The sequence below is a fragment of the Orbicella franksi genome, chromosome 2 (genome assembly GCF_964199315.1).
Source record: "Orbicella franksi chromosome 2, jaOrbFran1.1, whole genome shotgun sequence".
NCBI lineage: Eukaryota > Metazoa > Cnidaria > Anthozoa > Scleractinia > Merulinidae > Orbicella > Orbicella franksi.
This window is the reverse complement of record NC_138146.1, coordinates 15,037,028-15,053,091: the sequence shown is the minus strand read 5'-3', so window position 1 is coordinate 15,053,091 and position 16,064 is coordinate 15,037,028. Positions and strand designations below refer to the sequence as shown.

Below are 16,064 nucleotides of genomic sequence, written 5' to 3'. Positions count from 1 at the left end.
AGAATATATAAGATTAAATGAAGTAGTAACCGCACGTAATATGATTAAAACGAGGTAGAACCTCACCTAAACGTCACATATGTTCTTCCATGCCGTATCCCCGATTAGAAAAGGACCACGTGCACTCTGGTTAGAAACATCCCACCAATAATAACTATCATCTTTGAAGAAGTAGCTGATACCATCCCAATACCACCGGAAAGCACTATCGATGTTGTTAGGGAGACCGCGCCATACGTCACTAATTAGTTTGCCGTCGCTGGGGTAATTAGGATCGACTCGGTCCAAGACGTTATCGTATAAGTACACTTTATCGCCTTTAAAAAAGTAGCTTTGTGTATTGCTATAACTGAACCCGGCATCAATTCCATCTGTCGGCAGTCCAGGCCATCCCTCGGAGATCCTTTTGGGATAATTCCGATTGTCCACCCGACCTAGTAGATCGTTAAATTTATAGTACACATGCCCTTTGAAAAAATAGGTATTCCAGTTGTGACTCCAAAGAAAAACTTCATCGATGTCATCTGGCACGTTTATCCACTTCGAAGATATCGTTTTGGGGTAACCACGATCGGTCTCTGCGTCGGCGTCGTTGAGGCGCCAGAAACGATCCCCTTTAAAAATGTAACTTTTACCATCACCCATCCAGGATTCAATGGCAGTCACACTAGGGTTGCAATAACCTTCAAAGAAAGAATGGAACACCTTCTTAGACCTGACAAAATATGTATGTATGCAAAATATGCCATATGCAGCGCAGCACTTTTGAATCAAATAACGCTTTGCCATAAAACATCGTTTCAAGCAAGGTTTTTGATGGTGAAACGAGCCCGAACCGGAATTGATATTTCGTGTTAGGCGTGTCCAATTATGGCCCATGAGCGTCTCACTCTATCAATGTGGATTTCAGCATGATTCAGACAATTGTTTACGATCAACCAAAGGTACATTATATATTAATCTCTCTTTTTCTCGTGGCTTACAAATTTGCTTCAGCACCTCGCCAAAAAAAAAAAAAGACCAACATTTCTCCAATCGGAAGTGACGCGAGTTCAAGAACATGCATACATACATAAAGAAGTTCGAGAACTGGAGTGTTACATACCATATATCGCACGTATACCGTCGACGTCGTCCCTAGAAAGTACGGCATTGCTGTTTAAGTTACTTGTAGATGAAGTCATGATGGAACCAGGCACATCGGAATGATTCAGTCCTAGGCTGTGGCCTATCTCATGTACTGCAATCGGAAGTAAAGAGTCGACAGTCCACGTCTCGTCATCATCAAAGTGAATATCTCCTCCACTACCGGGGTAGAAAGCGTGAGCTAGAACACCGCCCGGGCCGTCAAAAGCCTTCATGTCTCCGTGGTATCCTAACAGCATAAATTAAGGAAAGATTTGAGATATATTTTTAAACTAAAGCAACTCGTTTCGCTTCTTGGAAGGTCATATCTATGCCGGACTTTGTTTGTCTCAACTAAAAATGATGTAATTCCCGAGTCTTCCAAAAGTTTGGTTGTTGACCCACTTATGCGGAAATTAACATAGTGCAGCACGGGAATAATAAACTGGAATATAACGAATCCGCTCATATGACAAACAAGTGTCGTTGGTACGGCCATTGGCTTCACCACCATTGAAAACACGAACGAGCCAATTTTAATCTAAGGTTGAATAGATGTTTAATCACCTGTTGAAGGAACCAGGAAACTTTTTTTGGCTCAATAAAAAATGTTTTCATTTCTTTATCAAAATTTAATGCTTTATTGACATTTATTACTTTGTGACAGCTAGCAGGAAGACAATAAACCCTACTCGAAATCACGCTGATAGACACAAGTATCCGCAATTTGCAAATTGGGAGTGTCTAAATACACACTGAATCAGAAGAAAACATTCGTTCTTCTTCGACAGGATTGATTGACTCCTTAAGCTTAGTGTAGAGTCTAGGGTGTCCTTAACACCGGTGTCCGAAATTAATTTTTTTATGCCTACATGCGTTGATTACAACTGTTGAACTGTGGAGCTCACAAGCTCGTTCCAATGTTTACCAGCAGTTGGAAAACGAGCGACAAGATGCGATTGGAAGTCCGAAAATGTCGGTCGTTCGGTTAAATTACGCAGGCCCAAGCTGTGGCTCAATCGAGACGCTGGTGTTTAACTTCCGCTCATTTCCATTGTTTTTAAAACCAATCAAAATCGAGCCTGTAACAGATCTCTCGGTAGTCACTCGTTTCGTCAAGCTTGCGCATTAAGGACTCGAGGTACGAGATTGCGAAGGTCATTAAGCGGGAATATTTGGAGGTTCAAAACTTCAACCAGGCAAGAGATAAGTTTCTTGCTGGTTACTCCGCACGAATTTTGTTGATTTAAGACGAAATAAATTCCTTGAGCGCCGGTCCAAAACATTGGCAAAGATGCTAAAAGATAGTCGTCTGCTGGCGACTAGCATCAGTGATTGAAATTCTGGTCGCCAACAGTCAATTTTCAGTCGAATTGGCGACCAGCTAGACCGAAATTTCAGTAGATCCTGATTGGCAGAGAGGAGTAGCACTCTGGGTGAGAACAAAACAAGACTGAAAGTTGTACTAATCGGCTCGATTTCATACTCGTCCTCAGTCCAATCTCAAGGTCTCTAGCTTTTTTTCATATATCAAACTGGGTGGTTTAACAAAAAGAAAAAGATTTGAGTCACTGATGACAGTAAATATACACTCTTTCTTTTTACAAGAACCTATTTTATAAGAACGTTGAGGCTGAGATTAACCAAAATTTTAAGAACGTATTAAGAACATTCCTCAGGTTGAGAGTCGATTAAGAACGTTTTTATTTTGCTAATCTGTATATTAAATGACAAGCATAAGACAAAGGTAGCAAAAAAAAAAAAAAATGTAAATTAACCCAAATACTTAGGGGCATTAATACAAAATCAGCCCATCCTCAGAAATCCACCTATCATAGCCTACAAAAGAGGTAGATCTCTCCAAGACAAGCTCGTAACAGCCAAATTATGAGAGACATGTAATCACATCACATCTATCATGTGGGGAGTCCGTGCTGACCTGTCCTCATTATTTTTATACCACGTAAATTTAAGGACATCTTAAGAATGTTTTCAGCCTCAAATCCCAAAAAAAAATATAAGAACGTTCAGACTCAGTTCCAAAATTAAATGTTCTTATACAAAGAAAAAGAGTGTATGTGGGTTCGCTTAATGACGGTCTTAAAAACATTCTTTGAGGTTTGAGTGTGTTCTTCAAGCTTCAAAAATGGCAACGGTGTAGTTCAGATCAATAACGTATCACTCATTTCCCGTGGTTCTAAAATCGTAGTTCGAAATAAGGTAAGAAGCAGTCTGACCTGGATAAAAATAAGGCTAGATTTGTTTTGATTTCATACTCGAATCAATCGGAATATTACATATTACATATACGCGAGCTAAACAGAAAGGTATTTGGAGAGAAAGAATGAAGATGTCAATGGCAAGATGCCATTATTCAACACTTTTCATATCCTTATTACAGAATCTCAGGGATTATTATAGACAGAGCGGTTAGTAACGTCATACTAAGACTGCTTCCGACACTTGTGCAAATGATTATATCTAGCTATTGTTTGATATAAATACTTGCTTCCTGAGCGAGGCTTGCTTCCGTCTGAAGCGACCAGACTTGTTAAGCAACAAAGTCGGTGGAGCTGGGCCAGGTTGATTTTGACAACACATGTGCATAAGTGAGATCGGAACCGGTTATCCTGAATCTCATCCAGCTTTGAGAAGAAAAAATACTTTACGTAACAATTTGCCAGTTTTGATAAAACCTACCCAAAACCGGAAGATATGGGAACTGTGTCTGTGAGTAATTTCCTTGCGTTTTCGAAACCATAATTATATTATTATGACTATAACTATACGATAAAAGGTGCGGAAGAGTTCGAGCCAAATATAGTAAATAAAGCGGGAAGGCAGTTTGACACCTGCTCTACATATTTGAAAATGTGACGATGTGATGATGTAAAGGCCTGTAAAGGTTTCTTTAGTCCTCATTTATTCATATTTGTCTCAATTTAATGTAACATGTATTGACCGACATGAAAATAAACTTGATTAATAGATTGAAAGCTAATTAGTGTTGCACTGAGTTGGATACGCGTTTTGACGTGAAGAAGCTAGCTAGAGGTTGATTCCCATATGTTCTCTACGATCGCTCCAGAAAATGTTATAGTGGCTGAACATAGTTTTTGATACCAGTGTTTCATTCACCTTTTTCTCTAAAACTCCTGATCCTTTGGTCGCCAAAAATGACAGCAAGTAAGTTAACAACACAACATCGGTTTTTTTATAGTTAAGCTGACGTATGTGCCATTGCCATGGCACATGCATAAATATAAACAGGCTTTTCAAATCAGTTTTGTTAATTTGCAGAAAATCTGGTCATTAGATTTTCGTTATAATTAATGTGCATGCAACAAGCTTGTAATGATGCTCACAAGTTAACACTATTTTAATAATAATTTAGCAGAGAGATCTTTAATTATCCCTTGTTGAAGGTTCACCGGAATATCGAGAATTTACTTTGTTAAAGTTCTCTTTTTTTTTTTCAATACTCCAGTTACTTATTTCCTAAAGTGTTTTCGTGCCAAATTTCGTGAAATTCTAATGTGGGGTTCTCGAGAAATAGGCGTATTTCCGAGAAAGCTATTCCGCATTCAATCGCAATTTTTTGACTTACTACGCGTGCGCTGCATCCTACCATAGTCCTTGTCTGATTTAATTGTATTAAGGGAATCTAAGGGTAAAATAATTTATACGTTCGCGTGAGCAAAGCAAATTAGAACGTAACTTCGGTTTTTGAGAACTGCTGGGTTCTTTGCATGGTTACCTTTTCTGACATACCTTTGTAATAAAAGACTGAAACGATCAATACACTGTGTTCAATTATGAAGAAAATTAGCACAGATAGCAATCATATAGAAATCTAGTTGCTTTACTTATCCAGCAAAAATTGAGAATATTTATCTCCTATGCAATATGTAGAGCTTACACCTTAGTTGAACATAGTCAAGAGTAATACGCCTGGAATGCGTAGCTTTCGCAACAAGCGCTCAGTTTCGTGGCGTTTTCTTGCCCTCCATCCCCCCACTACCCCGTTAGCTGACGCAGGCTACCCATGGTTTTCACGAAATCCGCAAATCGTGAAAGAATGCAAGCGATTAGGTAGTATCAACGTACAATCCAGAAGTTTTTACCAGGTTATAGATTATACTGGGCGAGGAAAGAGGATGAATGTTTTCACGTCATAGGCTGGCGCTTTTTTTTCTTTACAATATATCGGAAAACCTAATAAATACTGGGATATAGTTTCGATGACACGAAAAAAGGTGTTTTGCCCTGTTTTGCCCTCACGTTGGTGCCAAGCAGTAGTTCATGGCTGTGCTGATGACATCGATGAAGGGATTTGGATAAAATAACAAGGCATTTAGACAAACTGTTTAAGAAAATTTCCGGGTACAGACTGAAGAATTAGCTACCGGATATAAAAGCTAGAATTAGAAATCTTTCTCAACCATCAACTTGGCTTGATGTGTATTTGAAAAGGGCTTCTCGTGCTGGTTTCCGTATTTTGAGACTTCCCGTCGAGAAATAAAAATGTTATACAGAGACATCACAGGGCAATATTGTTGCGTAACTGGACAGAGGGCGGGGATATTAAGAACACTCCGAAATGATTGGCAAGACCTACAACGCGTTAGACAATATTTTTGTGGTATTAGTGATTTAGTTGTTAGTTAAGTATCCTGCGTTCCAAAATATTTCAGGTCAGCAAGAGAAATCCTTGCATTCAGGAAAACCTCATTCCCGGATTATTGCATCATTCATCGCACAAAGTTAAGAAAGTGGGCGTTTACAGGCTGTGAAAGAAAACTGAAATAAAACTGTTGGCAAAGATAGTTTCTTCTTAGTGTGATATCGTAAAACGGGTGTGGGAAAGACAGCGAGAAAAATATTGCAAACTTCGAGAAAACGTTATGATTGAAATGAAGATATAGAAATGGTTTTGATTTTCTGCCGGAACGACCGTATTATAACAACGGAAATATCGGGTCTCAAAACACTAACCGGGATATACCTTCATGGCGGGAACGGAAACGGAGACATTTACACCGTGTCGCAACTGCAAACCACAACAAACATAGATGTCATAGATTTGTATAAAGAAACTTTATCTTTTAACTAAAAAAACTCAACGTTTCAGTGAAAAAAAACTCAGTTGAAGTTATTGGATTCGTCCGTTTTTTGTCGTTTTAAAGGTGTTTCGATAATTAAGAAGCTTGTTGAGCCAACAACTGAAGCTATTGAAAGACGTTAGAAAGGCATAAGGTTTGAGATGCCAGGACAATTCATTTGACTGCTTTGCATGTTTGGCCTTTCTTTGTGCTACGTGCACTATGATAAGGACTGATTCAGTGAGTGTGCAAAAATACCAATAACTGATGTTTTAAGGTTAGGAGAAGATGGGCGGTATGAGGTTCGCGTTTGGCACAAATACACCGTAGGTCAGTAACGCTGCACTTGGTTGCATAATTATTCGGCTAAGGAAATTCTTATCAAACAAAAAGATCCTTCCTTACCTGTGACAAACTTTACTGTTATGTCGGCAGTGGCTGATGAATCAAGCTTTCGGAATACAAGTGGAGAAACTTCTGCCCATTTCCTGAATGCTTTCGTTAGAGTGCTCTCAACGTCATTATTAGATAGGCTGGCGCTCCACTGAACGATATTCCAGGTAATTCTGCCTGAAGACCCCACAGGCCACTCTGAACCTTGCAGCACATAACGACGGCGTCTTAATTTTCCATTGCGAACCACATTTTCGGTGGCTTTTCGCCGATTGAATTTAGCCAGATAATGCAATTTCTTCTGTGTGGCTATCTTTCTTTTCGGTAAAATGCGCCCAGTTTTGGAGGAGAAGAAAAATTCTGAACGTAAATTTCCAGATCTTTTTAGCTTTTGTGTAACTGCTCGTCTCAAGATCGATGATTTATGGATGGTGTTCTCCACCACTGGCGGGCGTGCATGTCTGGATGTGTTTTCTTGTAGGTTTTGAAGTTGTAAGCTACGTTGATTTTCCTAAATCGGATTAAATCAGAGCAATTTATGAACGTTATTTTGACGTGATGTCAGGCGATCATGACCCATGTCATTCAGTTATAGTACTGCGGCAGCAATCATGACCCTGTTAAACTTCAATATTTACAACTAGCACTATACTTACTGTAGATTGCAGTCGAATCACTGAAGTTTGTCTTGAGGCGGCAGGCCTCGTGTCAGATCCGCTAAACAGCGTCGTCAATAAAATTGCCACTTGATATATTTCTAACTCCATGTTTCAGTGTTGTCGTTTGATTTATTCCACTTAAAGTCTTCCAGTGTCGTTGTTGTGCATACCCGTCTCACTTGAAGTCTATAAAATCAACGAGTGACATCAATTAAGTATTGGCGACGCGGCTTTCGCTGTGGGGATAATGTTACAACACAGGGTTTTATTGGCTGTTAGCATAATTCTCCCGCGGCTTATTTCCCAGGAGTCTGTGTGGCTTTATCTGATAGGTGGATCAAAACAGGCTCACTTTATTCGCATTTTACCTCTCTCTAGGCTTTCAATGAAACTTTTCAGCAAGGTAATAGAAATTTGTCTACAATTTCAGCCACCCACTAGAAATTATTGTCAATCTGGACTCCTGTTGTCAATAAAAGTCTTCTTTGTTTACATGTATATTTTTGTCCGTATATTCTCTCTCCCTTCATCTTAATTAATGTCCCTTACTGATTTGCTTGCACATGTCAATAATAAATATTGCAGATAGTATTGAGAGTATTTAATAGCGCATTTTTAACCTAAAATCAGCTCTTTGGGATAAGGCCTTTAACTTTAATCAAGATCGCAGTTTGAGGCCAATAGGAAAATTACTTTTTTGCCCCGATCCCCTTCCCCTGCTCCTTAAAAGTTTCGCACTCGCTTGCAGTTTCGTATCCTCTGTGTACTTTTGGAAATGAAAGCCTGCTATGCAGGCTATGAAACCAGTATCATCATACTCTGGTCTGTAATAACAATTCAAGATCTATCGGTGACATTGTACACAAGTGTCCTAACCAATTAAAATGATGTGTTTGTTCTTACCAGCCTTATACGAAAGAAAGGAAAGAGGAGTACGGCAAGTGCAAAATGCGGAGTATGGAAAACAAGAAGAGTGGCAAATGAGGAGTGTGGACAATGAAGAGTCTTTTATTTCTGGGAGAGAAACCTTAAAAGTCTGTTAATAATTATGCACTAATTTGCATACCCTAAGCCTGCCTAAGCGCGGCAAAACGTCGAAACACCAATAATTGCTAACAGCTGGCACGAAACGGTAAAGTTAACGCTGAAACGTTTATCGTAGTGTAACATATTCACGACAAATTGCTTTTTGACTGTTGCATCTGAACATTTCAAACTGCTCATGCTGCAAGCCTCTATACCAAGAGGATCATAACTCTAATTGCAGTGTCCATGGTTTTTTACTGCACGTCATAAACACCGTACCTTTTCGGGGCTTCTGGGTTTCAACCGCCGTGAAGGTCCCTACTGTGAGGCTGCAGCCGTGGGGCAGTGTTTTCTATCCGGGCACCCGCTCTCTTGCTCTGTTCGAGCCCGAGCGTATTCATAAACTAAATCATAATGACCGATCAAGCCTGCTTTTGATCTGATCAATTAAACGTTAATTGTGTGGTATGCTAGCCATACAGCGATAACAGATCTTGTTACTCTAACGGGACCCTAACGAGGGTTCAAGAAACTTATTTGAACTTTTATTTGTGTTACTAGCTCGTAGTGTTATCAATATGACCGTCAAAAACAACCAAATACTTGTTCTTGGCCAAGGTTTGTGTGCGTGAATGCATCCCAAATTACCTACCCAACCTTTTTAAAACACCAAAGTTCCTAGTAGATTCCTGTGCCATAATTAGTTTGGGTTAGAATTCAATCAATGAGTTAGTGATGGGAAATTTAGCAGGTATTTGAACTGAGCATAAATGGTGGCCTTCATCGGAGCTGTTTATGACACCTGATAACACCTAAAATATTTACATTCAAAATTTAGAATACAGAAGGTGCGGAAAAAATGATAATGACGGCATATAGGAAGATAACATCAATCACCAGAAGATTATTTGAAGTACTTTAATATTTTAGCGGCAAAATCCACACGTTTGTTTTCTTGTTATACCAATTTTTAAAAAGTAGTACTGTTCCCAGTCAAAAGGAAAAGGAGGATAAAAATTAGAGATGCTTGAGTTAAAATAAGAGATCCTTTGAATTATAGGTGTACTTGTTTGTGGCATTACATAGTTGGCGGCTCGCAAAGTATGCCGAAAATCGATACCATACGTTGTGGTATGGCGCCCCAGATAACGTAAAATAGACTAGATATGGTGGGGAAAATCAATTTAGCAGTTGCAACTCTGTCAATAGTGAATCCCTCTTTCAAAGTTCAATCGGTATTCTTTTCATAGTAAGCTGACGCGCTGAATGGCCCGTTCTGAATAAAGAGGATCCCCCAAGGGTTGATCGGTAAGGCGGAAACACCCCTTGATGGATGACAGGTGGCACGGAGATCTACTGTAGGATATTTTCTTAAGCGACCATGCTATTCACGTTTGCTATTGATAAAATATGCTACTGGTTGCGTAACGTTTCTTCCATGGAACTGCTAATACACAGGAGTGCAACTTTAAATATTTATGGGACGAGAGTCACTTCAAAATGTGATGAAAAATAGTACAAAATGTGATAAAAGGTTTCAGAAACTACTATTATATTTACTGTAGTCAAAATTTACCTACAACTTAGCAAGACTCAATTATTGATGATAAAAAAAAAAACACTCTTCACCTATTTAAAAACATTCGTAAATCGCCTCCCACACGCAGCACTGTGTTGTGGTTGTAGCTTCCGGTAACAACTCGGTTAATGCTAAATAAATATGTTTAGTCCGTCTACACAATGTCCACAGTATGGCGTTGTAGATATATGGGAAGTAACTAGAGCTAAAGAGCAACTTGGAGGATCCTCGTATGCTGTAAATATCTCAATTCTCTGTTCAACCCAGCTCTGGGTTAACCAGATGCCAGTTTGCCAGAATACTATTTTACTCACAATTATCGTGACGGAGCTGCTAAACAAAATGACAAATCCTTACGGCGCCAAATGCTGCTGTAGGGGTGGGGTCGAGGAATAACCTGAGAGAGCTCGCAAATATATGATCACGTTATTTTGTGCGGAGGCTTGGAACTTAAAAAATTATCAAATTAGGAAAGTAGTAAGGTCAATATCGGGAATTATAACACCGTGAATGAGTATGGCTGTGTGCTCTCTTGCTTGTGCGTGACGTTCTTCAAGGCAGTGGCGTCAAGACACACCGTTCCCGTCAATAAAAAACATTTTTTAGCTGCCGTTAATTTTTGTACTAAATGGCTTAGCATCGAATGTTAGAGGTATGTTCAAAGTAACGCTTTTCAACAGCGATTTCGATTTCATCATGGAAACAGTTTATATGCTTGAGACTGAGATTGTTGCCGGAGACATCTATGATATCTTGCAAGGAATTGTTCCGCTACACACATCATTCAGATGTGTGTGTTTCCTCAACTTTCTAATCATTATCATAATTCACTATCGCGTTTCCTTACTAAGGTGTCTTCAGTTTCTAAATGGATAAAAGTGAAAGTGACTCTACACATGGCAACAACGTCCTAATCTGAGCTCAACCAATTATATAACGGTACAGGTATCACAGATTAATGGAGTTAATGGAGTGCATTCGTCAAGTTTCTAAGTAAAACTGGCTTGCGCTGGACCTGATCAAGTCATTTTCAGCTTTGTTTATGGACGTGTTCTCGTTCCCGCCAAAAAGCTGCGCAATGCTGAGTAATAGCAGTGTTGCGCAATATTTTGACGGGGAAGAGAGGCACATTCGTCATAGCGCTTTGCGCACGCTAAATCAATACGTGCTTTTACCGTATTTCCGGTCATCGATTATCGGGCGGAAGGTACGCAAGCTATTTCCTCTAAAGGGGTATCTGTAAAGCTTTGTCGATGGGGCCGCGTAGAAGGCCACACACGGTTTGTTGTCATTTGACTTTGCGGGCCACTGCAGTGCAACTTACCAAAATACCGCTTGTTGTATTAGCCACAAGGAAATACTATTATAAAGACTTCCGAGCAGCCAACTAACTACGCGACGGTCTACGCAAGTTTGTTTACAAACAAAGTTGTGCGTATTTCGAAAAGCACGTGTTGTCCGCTTCTGAACTGATCTACCATACTATGTTTACAAACACAAGATAGTGCGTATTTCGGAAACACGTGTTCTTATTCAGTTAAGAGCTCTCCTTGGTGCTTTTTCCAGAGCCCATATATCAGGTCACGCGATCGATACAGAATGGTACTGTGTTTTTTTTTTTGTTTTTTTTTTTTCATTTCAAGAGTTACGACTGGGAAAGGTCTCAAAAGTCGTAACTATTCTAAGCACCTTTACCACACAGCTAGACCAAAAATAACTTTTTAAATGAGGTGATCATTCCATGGGATCGTGTGAGCAACAAAGTCGCGTGATAAGTAAGTGATACGGGAGTAAGTGCCGACACGACCAGCTAAATCACATAGTTACTGAAACAGACCGTTACGAGAGCGTTTTATATTTCACTGCATTTGTGCAATGCCACACAGTTCGTAAGTGGTCGTTGTGCTTACTGACTTTCCGCAAAGCTAATATATTTTGCATAAATAACGACAAGCGCCACGTACCGACAAGGTCTGTGTCGCCTGCACTGGTATTTTTAGTAAAAACACTTGTTAAGGATGCAGGTGGTTTTCGTGGCCCACTAAGTGATTGCTCGTGTTGCTTGACCTCTCTTATCACTTCAGTGTCATTTCCACTATTTTACGAGCAAGTTCTATGCTTAAGGCAAGATGTTTTCATTGGTATGGACAATTCTAGACTAAGCCTTGTACTTTCGACTCCTAAGCCTAAACACGTAGAACTATCCCTTATTTTGTTGGCATTTTACTCATTTAATGAGACCTGAATGACTTGATATGTGTGTAAGTTCGATTTACTAACATACAGACTGAGTTGGGATGAGTGTCGTTCCCAGTATATTGCTTGCTGCAGGTGTAAAATTTATAGTAATTAATTCGTAAGTAATGCAATGTAAGACAGAACGGGAGATTGGTCAGCAGAGGAAGGGTTATAGTCTCACACTCTACGGGGCAGAACTGTGGCCAAAGAAAGCATTAAAGTAGAAAGTGCATTGGGAAGGATTCTTTATATAACGCAAAGGAAAATAAGAATATATCACAAAGAAAAGAAGACGCACTAAAAAGAAAAATTAGACTTGAAGGGTGAAAGGTACATTGTAACTACAATGCAATGACCTCAAAAAAATCTGACGCAGCATGTGGATTCTGGACTGGAACTGAGCAGAAACAGGACTTCCGGTAGAAGAGACTATCTCATAAAGTGAAAAGCTACTGCATGACAACCACCACAGCCTGCTCAAGGTTGCGTAACTGGTTAGTGATAGGATTTCCTGCGCGAGTGCTGTTACACAGTGAAGTATAACGAGAACAGCGAAGTCGGAAGGAACAACATCAAGAGCTGCCAGTGAGTGACAGACAAAAACAGGCAAACAAGCGGTCAGGGTGAAAGCCACGATAGGCAAAGAGTAAAACATGATTAATGAAAATCACTGCTAATAAGGTTAACTGAACCCTGAATAGTTGACAATAAGTGGTTTCCGCTCTGTGGGGCGTGGCTACCTAAGTAAGCCGGGCGCCTATTGAAATAAATTTGCGTAAAACACTAAAAGGTTACCGGGACCTGAGGAAGGTGAAGAAGACTGAATGCTGTCAGAGATCTAAGCGCGTTTCAGAAACTAAGCAGCTTTGCCCGAGAGTTTCCTCGCAAGGCCTCTCAAGGCTTTTCCCTTGAACTTTGGAAGGGGCGAAAGAGAATGGCAGTGTGTGCATAACCATTTATATAGATAGACGTAAGACCAGCTCATAGGGCCAGAGCTGGTTTTGATTTAAAATTTGCAGTAGGAAAAGACTGTTAATCCCAAACCAGAACTGAAACACTGATTTTGTTCTCACTTAAAACCATCAGCGGCGGGAGTTTGGTGAACTACGAGCAGTGGCAAATAGGCGGTGGGGTAAGAGTGAGAGACGCTAGGTGGAACCTATTCAGCGGGCTCTTAACCTTATTTATAGATCAGATTTATAAGTATTCAGCCGGTACCTGTTTACGTCATGACCTCAACATTCCTGCTCAAAAGAAAGGTCAGCTTGAACTAGCTGAATATTTTCTTGAACACGCGCAAACAAATAAGACTTTAATCTATCTTATTTCCTCGCCGCCAAAAGTCACCTTACCCGGTTGTCGGTGAGCTTTTGAAACACGGTCATGACGTCGCTGTTCATAATCAATGACGCCTTCAATTGTCCACGTGTCCGTGAAATGAGCAGCCATTTAGGATAAATCAGGTCGGCCTCAACTCAGTTTAGACTTTAAACCAAGAGCTATGAGTCTTGATTAGCACGAAAATCAACCAATCTCGAAACAGTCAAGGCTATTTTGATTTCGGCAAAAGAACTACCCTTTCAGCACAGTAGATATGCACTGAGGAAGTAATAGCTCTAGTCTGTTACATTTTCTGACTCAACTTTACGGAAACCTTTTATCAGGGATTAAAAATTGTTTGAAAATTAGCGATTAGCATTCGAATAACTGATTTTCATTTACCTGCAAATGGAGAGTACAAACTGAAATCCTCAGCAAGACGACACGAACAAGGATTGTGATCAATATGACAACCTTGGCTTTGTTTACTCACTTGTTGTAAAGGATAAATTGAACTGGATCTGAGTGGTAAAACGTGTACAATAATCATTAAAAATGCAAATTAAATTCGAAAAATATATTGGTGGTCTCGATGCAGTGTTAATATTTGCGAAATTTGTTACACTCACCCAATCAGGGGTCATTTAAAAGGATATGGTATATTGAACTGATTTTAACTGTAGTCTCGTAGTATTATTAACAACTGTCTTGGTTTCACAAAGTCGGCACAAAATACCGTTAAAATGGTGATGATTCTCTACAAATTCTACTTTTGTTAATTTTGTTAGTAATAAACAAGATGTTCTGTACAATATTTGAACATTTGCTCGTTCGCTAGTGATTACTATATTGACTTACATTCCATTCACGCTTTTAAAGCTTTTTAGTACTTCTACAACAATAATTTAATCCTATACCTTCGTCACACACCGCAAACTGAGTGTGCCGCCTGCATGTTTTAGTTTTTCTGATACATTTTCTATAATCGTTCCACCAATCGAATCGAAGACACGACTACCGGATTTCCAAAATGCCTAGTTATGTGTACTGTGCGATTGTGATGTGTAAAATTTTAAGCCTGGATTTTTGAAAGTTTACAAATTGACAATATCTCGGAAATGAAATTTTACGGGAAAGTATTTGATGCCGAAATCTCACGCAAACCACTTTGGGAAAACGATTGTAAAAAATTTGTAAAAGTTCGGTACGTTGGTAAAATTTGTGTCAACTACAACTCCCATTAAAATCCACATGAAGGTGAAAAACGCTGCTTGAACGAAAATAATTCTCGAAACAGTTATCATGGAAAAGTTCCGAGTTTTAACCTTATCGGGGAAAATGTGAAACATTTCAGACCACAGACTCGCTGTTAATGAAATGTCCGTACTAAATCTGCACATTTTTTTACGTAAAGAGTTACAGAACTTTGCACCTTTTCCTGTTAGTAACAAATACTTCTTACGTTTTTTCAACAGATATTTCATGCAGTTTCGTTGTCTTTGTTATAGAATGTTTATGAAACGTTTGGACTGATTCTGGAAACTGAATGGCAACTGAAATAAGAAATAAAACACTTTAAAATCTCTGAAGAATAACTGTAAAACAACTTTAATGTTGGTAGCCACTGCTATTTAGCGATCTTGGGCGTTCGGTGACCCTTCTGGTTTTTTTTTCTCTATCATTTTCCTACGTTTTGAGAAAAAAAATGAGAAAAATGTATATAACTTTATCTTAATTAGAAGTTTTAAATATTTGCCTTTCACACCATCGAATTCCGTTCATTTGAGCTCTTCCTTTTGGCAATGACCTTTCAAATGCCTCTTTGTAAAGCATTAAAGTTTTGTGAAAAGGATGGTAACATTTGAATTATGAACGCAACAGACATAGCAACATAGTTTGCCTCCATTGACTCAAATTTACTGGGAAATTTAATATTTTTGACTATTTTTTTGTATCAATGTCCATCGAGCCCGTGGTTTTACAAACTACAGATTAAGATAAGCCTATATGTCTCTTCGAGTTGTACACCACCAAAACACTGTTTGAAAACACGACTTGTTAATGCCGTCTGGTGAACGAGAAGTGAATGGTACCAGACACCTGTGAACTATGTCTGCTTACTGCTGAGCGTAAATAACATGCTCTTGAACGACGAAAAGTCTTATAGCAGCAGAAAATTGAAAACCTACCGGTGACACGTTTTTTTTACCACTCGTTTTTGCCCAGTTTCTAATACCCAACTCCTAAATTGTTTGCAATGCAATCTCCGCTGTGAACTTGAAGGGCCTTGAAGGACGTTTTGTCTCCCTTTTGGCGGCAAGAATGCAAAAACAAGTAAACTATTTCCACGAGAAAAGTAATCCGCCACGTTTTGATATATGAGAAAATGAAGCGACAGTACAAAACAGGCAAGCTGAAAAGCAAGGCTGGCGCGCCGCGTCAAAAATGGTGCGAAATTTGAGATGACGTCAAATAATCCTCTAACATTCTAACTTTTTAAGTTAAAACTCTCTCTTCAAGGGAGGGGTGGGGAACCTAAAACAAATATGTTTCAGGGATAGGGGCTTTTGATCTCCTATTTTCAATCTGTTAAGGGGCAACAAGTCAAAGTTTTCAAATTCA

At 39.3% G+C, this 16,064-nt stretch overlaps 1 protein-coding gene across 3 annotated transcripts; it reads right to left on the bottom strand.

Annotated features, from left to right (window-relative positions):
• Nucleotides 1–55: 55 nt before the first annotated feature.
• Nucleotides 56–13,979, bottom strand: LOC145478179 (uncharacterized). 3 transcript variants are annotated; one of them, XM_081456121.1, is made up of 5 exons: nt 13,845–13,979; nt 7,277–7,465; nt 6,633–7,131; nt 1,106–1,375; nt 56–683 (listed from the first exon to the last, which is right to left on the bottom strand). In XM_081456121.1, exons 2-5 carry the CDS (start codon nt 7,385–7,387, stop codon nt 67–69), a joined length of 1,497 nt encoding a protein of 498 aa, XP_081312247.1. In that variant the 5' UTR covers nt 7,388–7,465; nt 13,845–13,979; the 3' UTR covers nt 56–66. The 3 variants fall into 3 exon arrangements, with proteins under 3 accessions (XP_081312247.1, XP_081312248.1, XP_081312246.1); XM_081456122.1 differs by lacking the exon at nt 13,845–13,979 and adding an exon at nt 8,585–9,330; XM_081456120.1 differs by lacking the exon at nt 13,845–13,979 and having other exon boundaries at nt 7,277–9,330.
• Between the last annotated feature and the right edge of the window lie 2,085 nt (nt 13,980–16,064).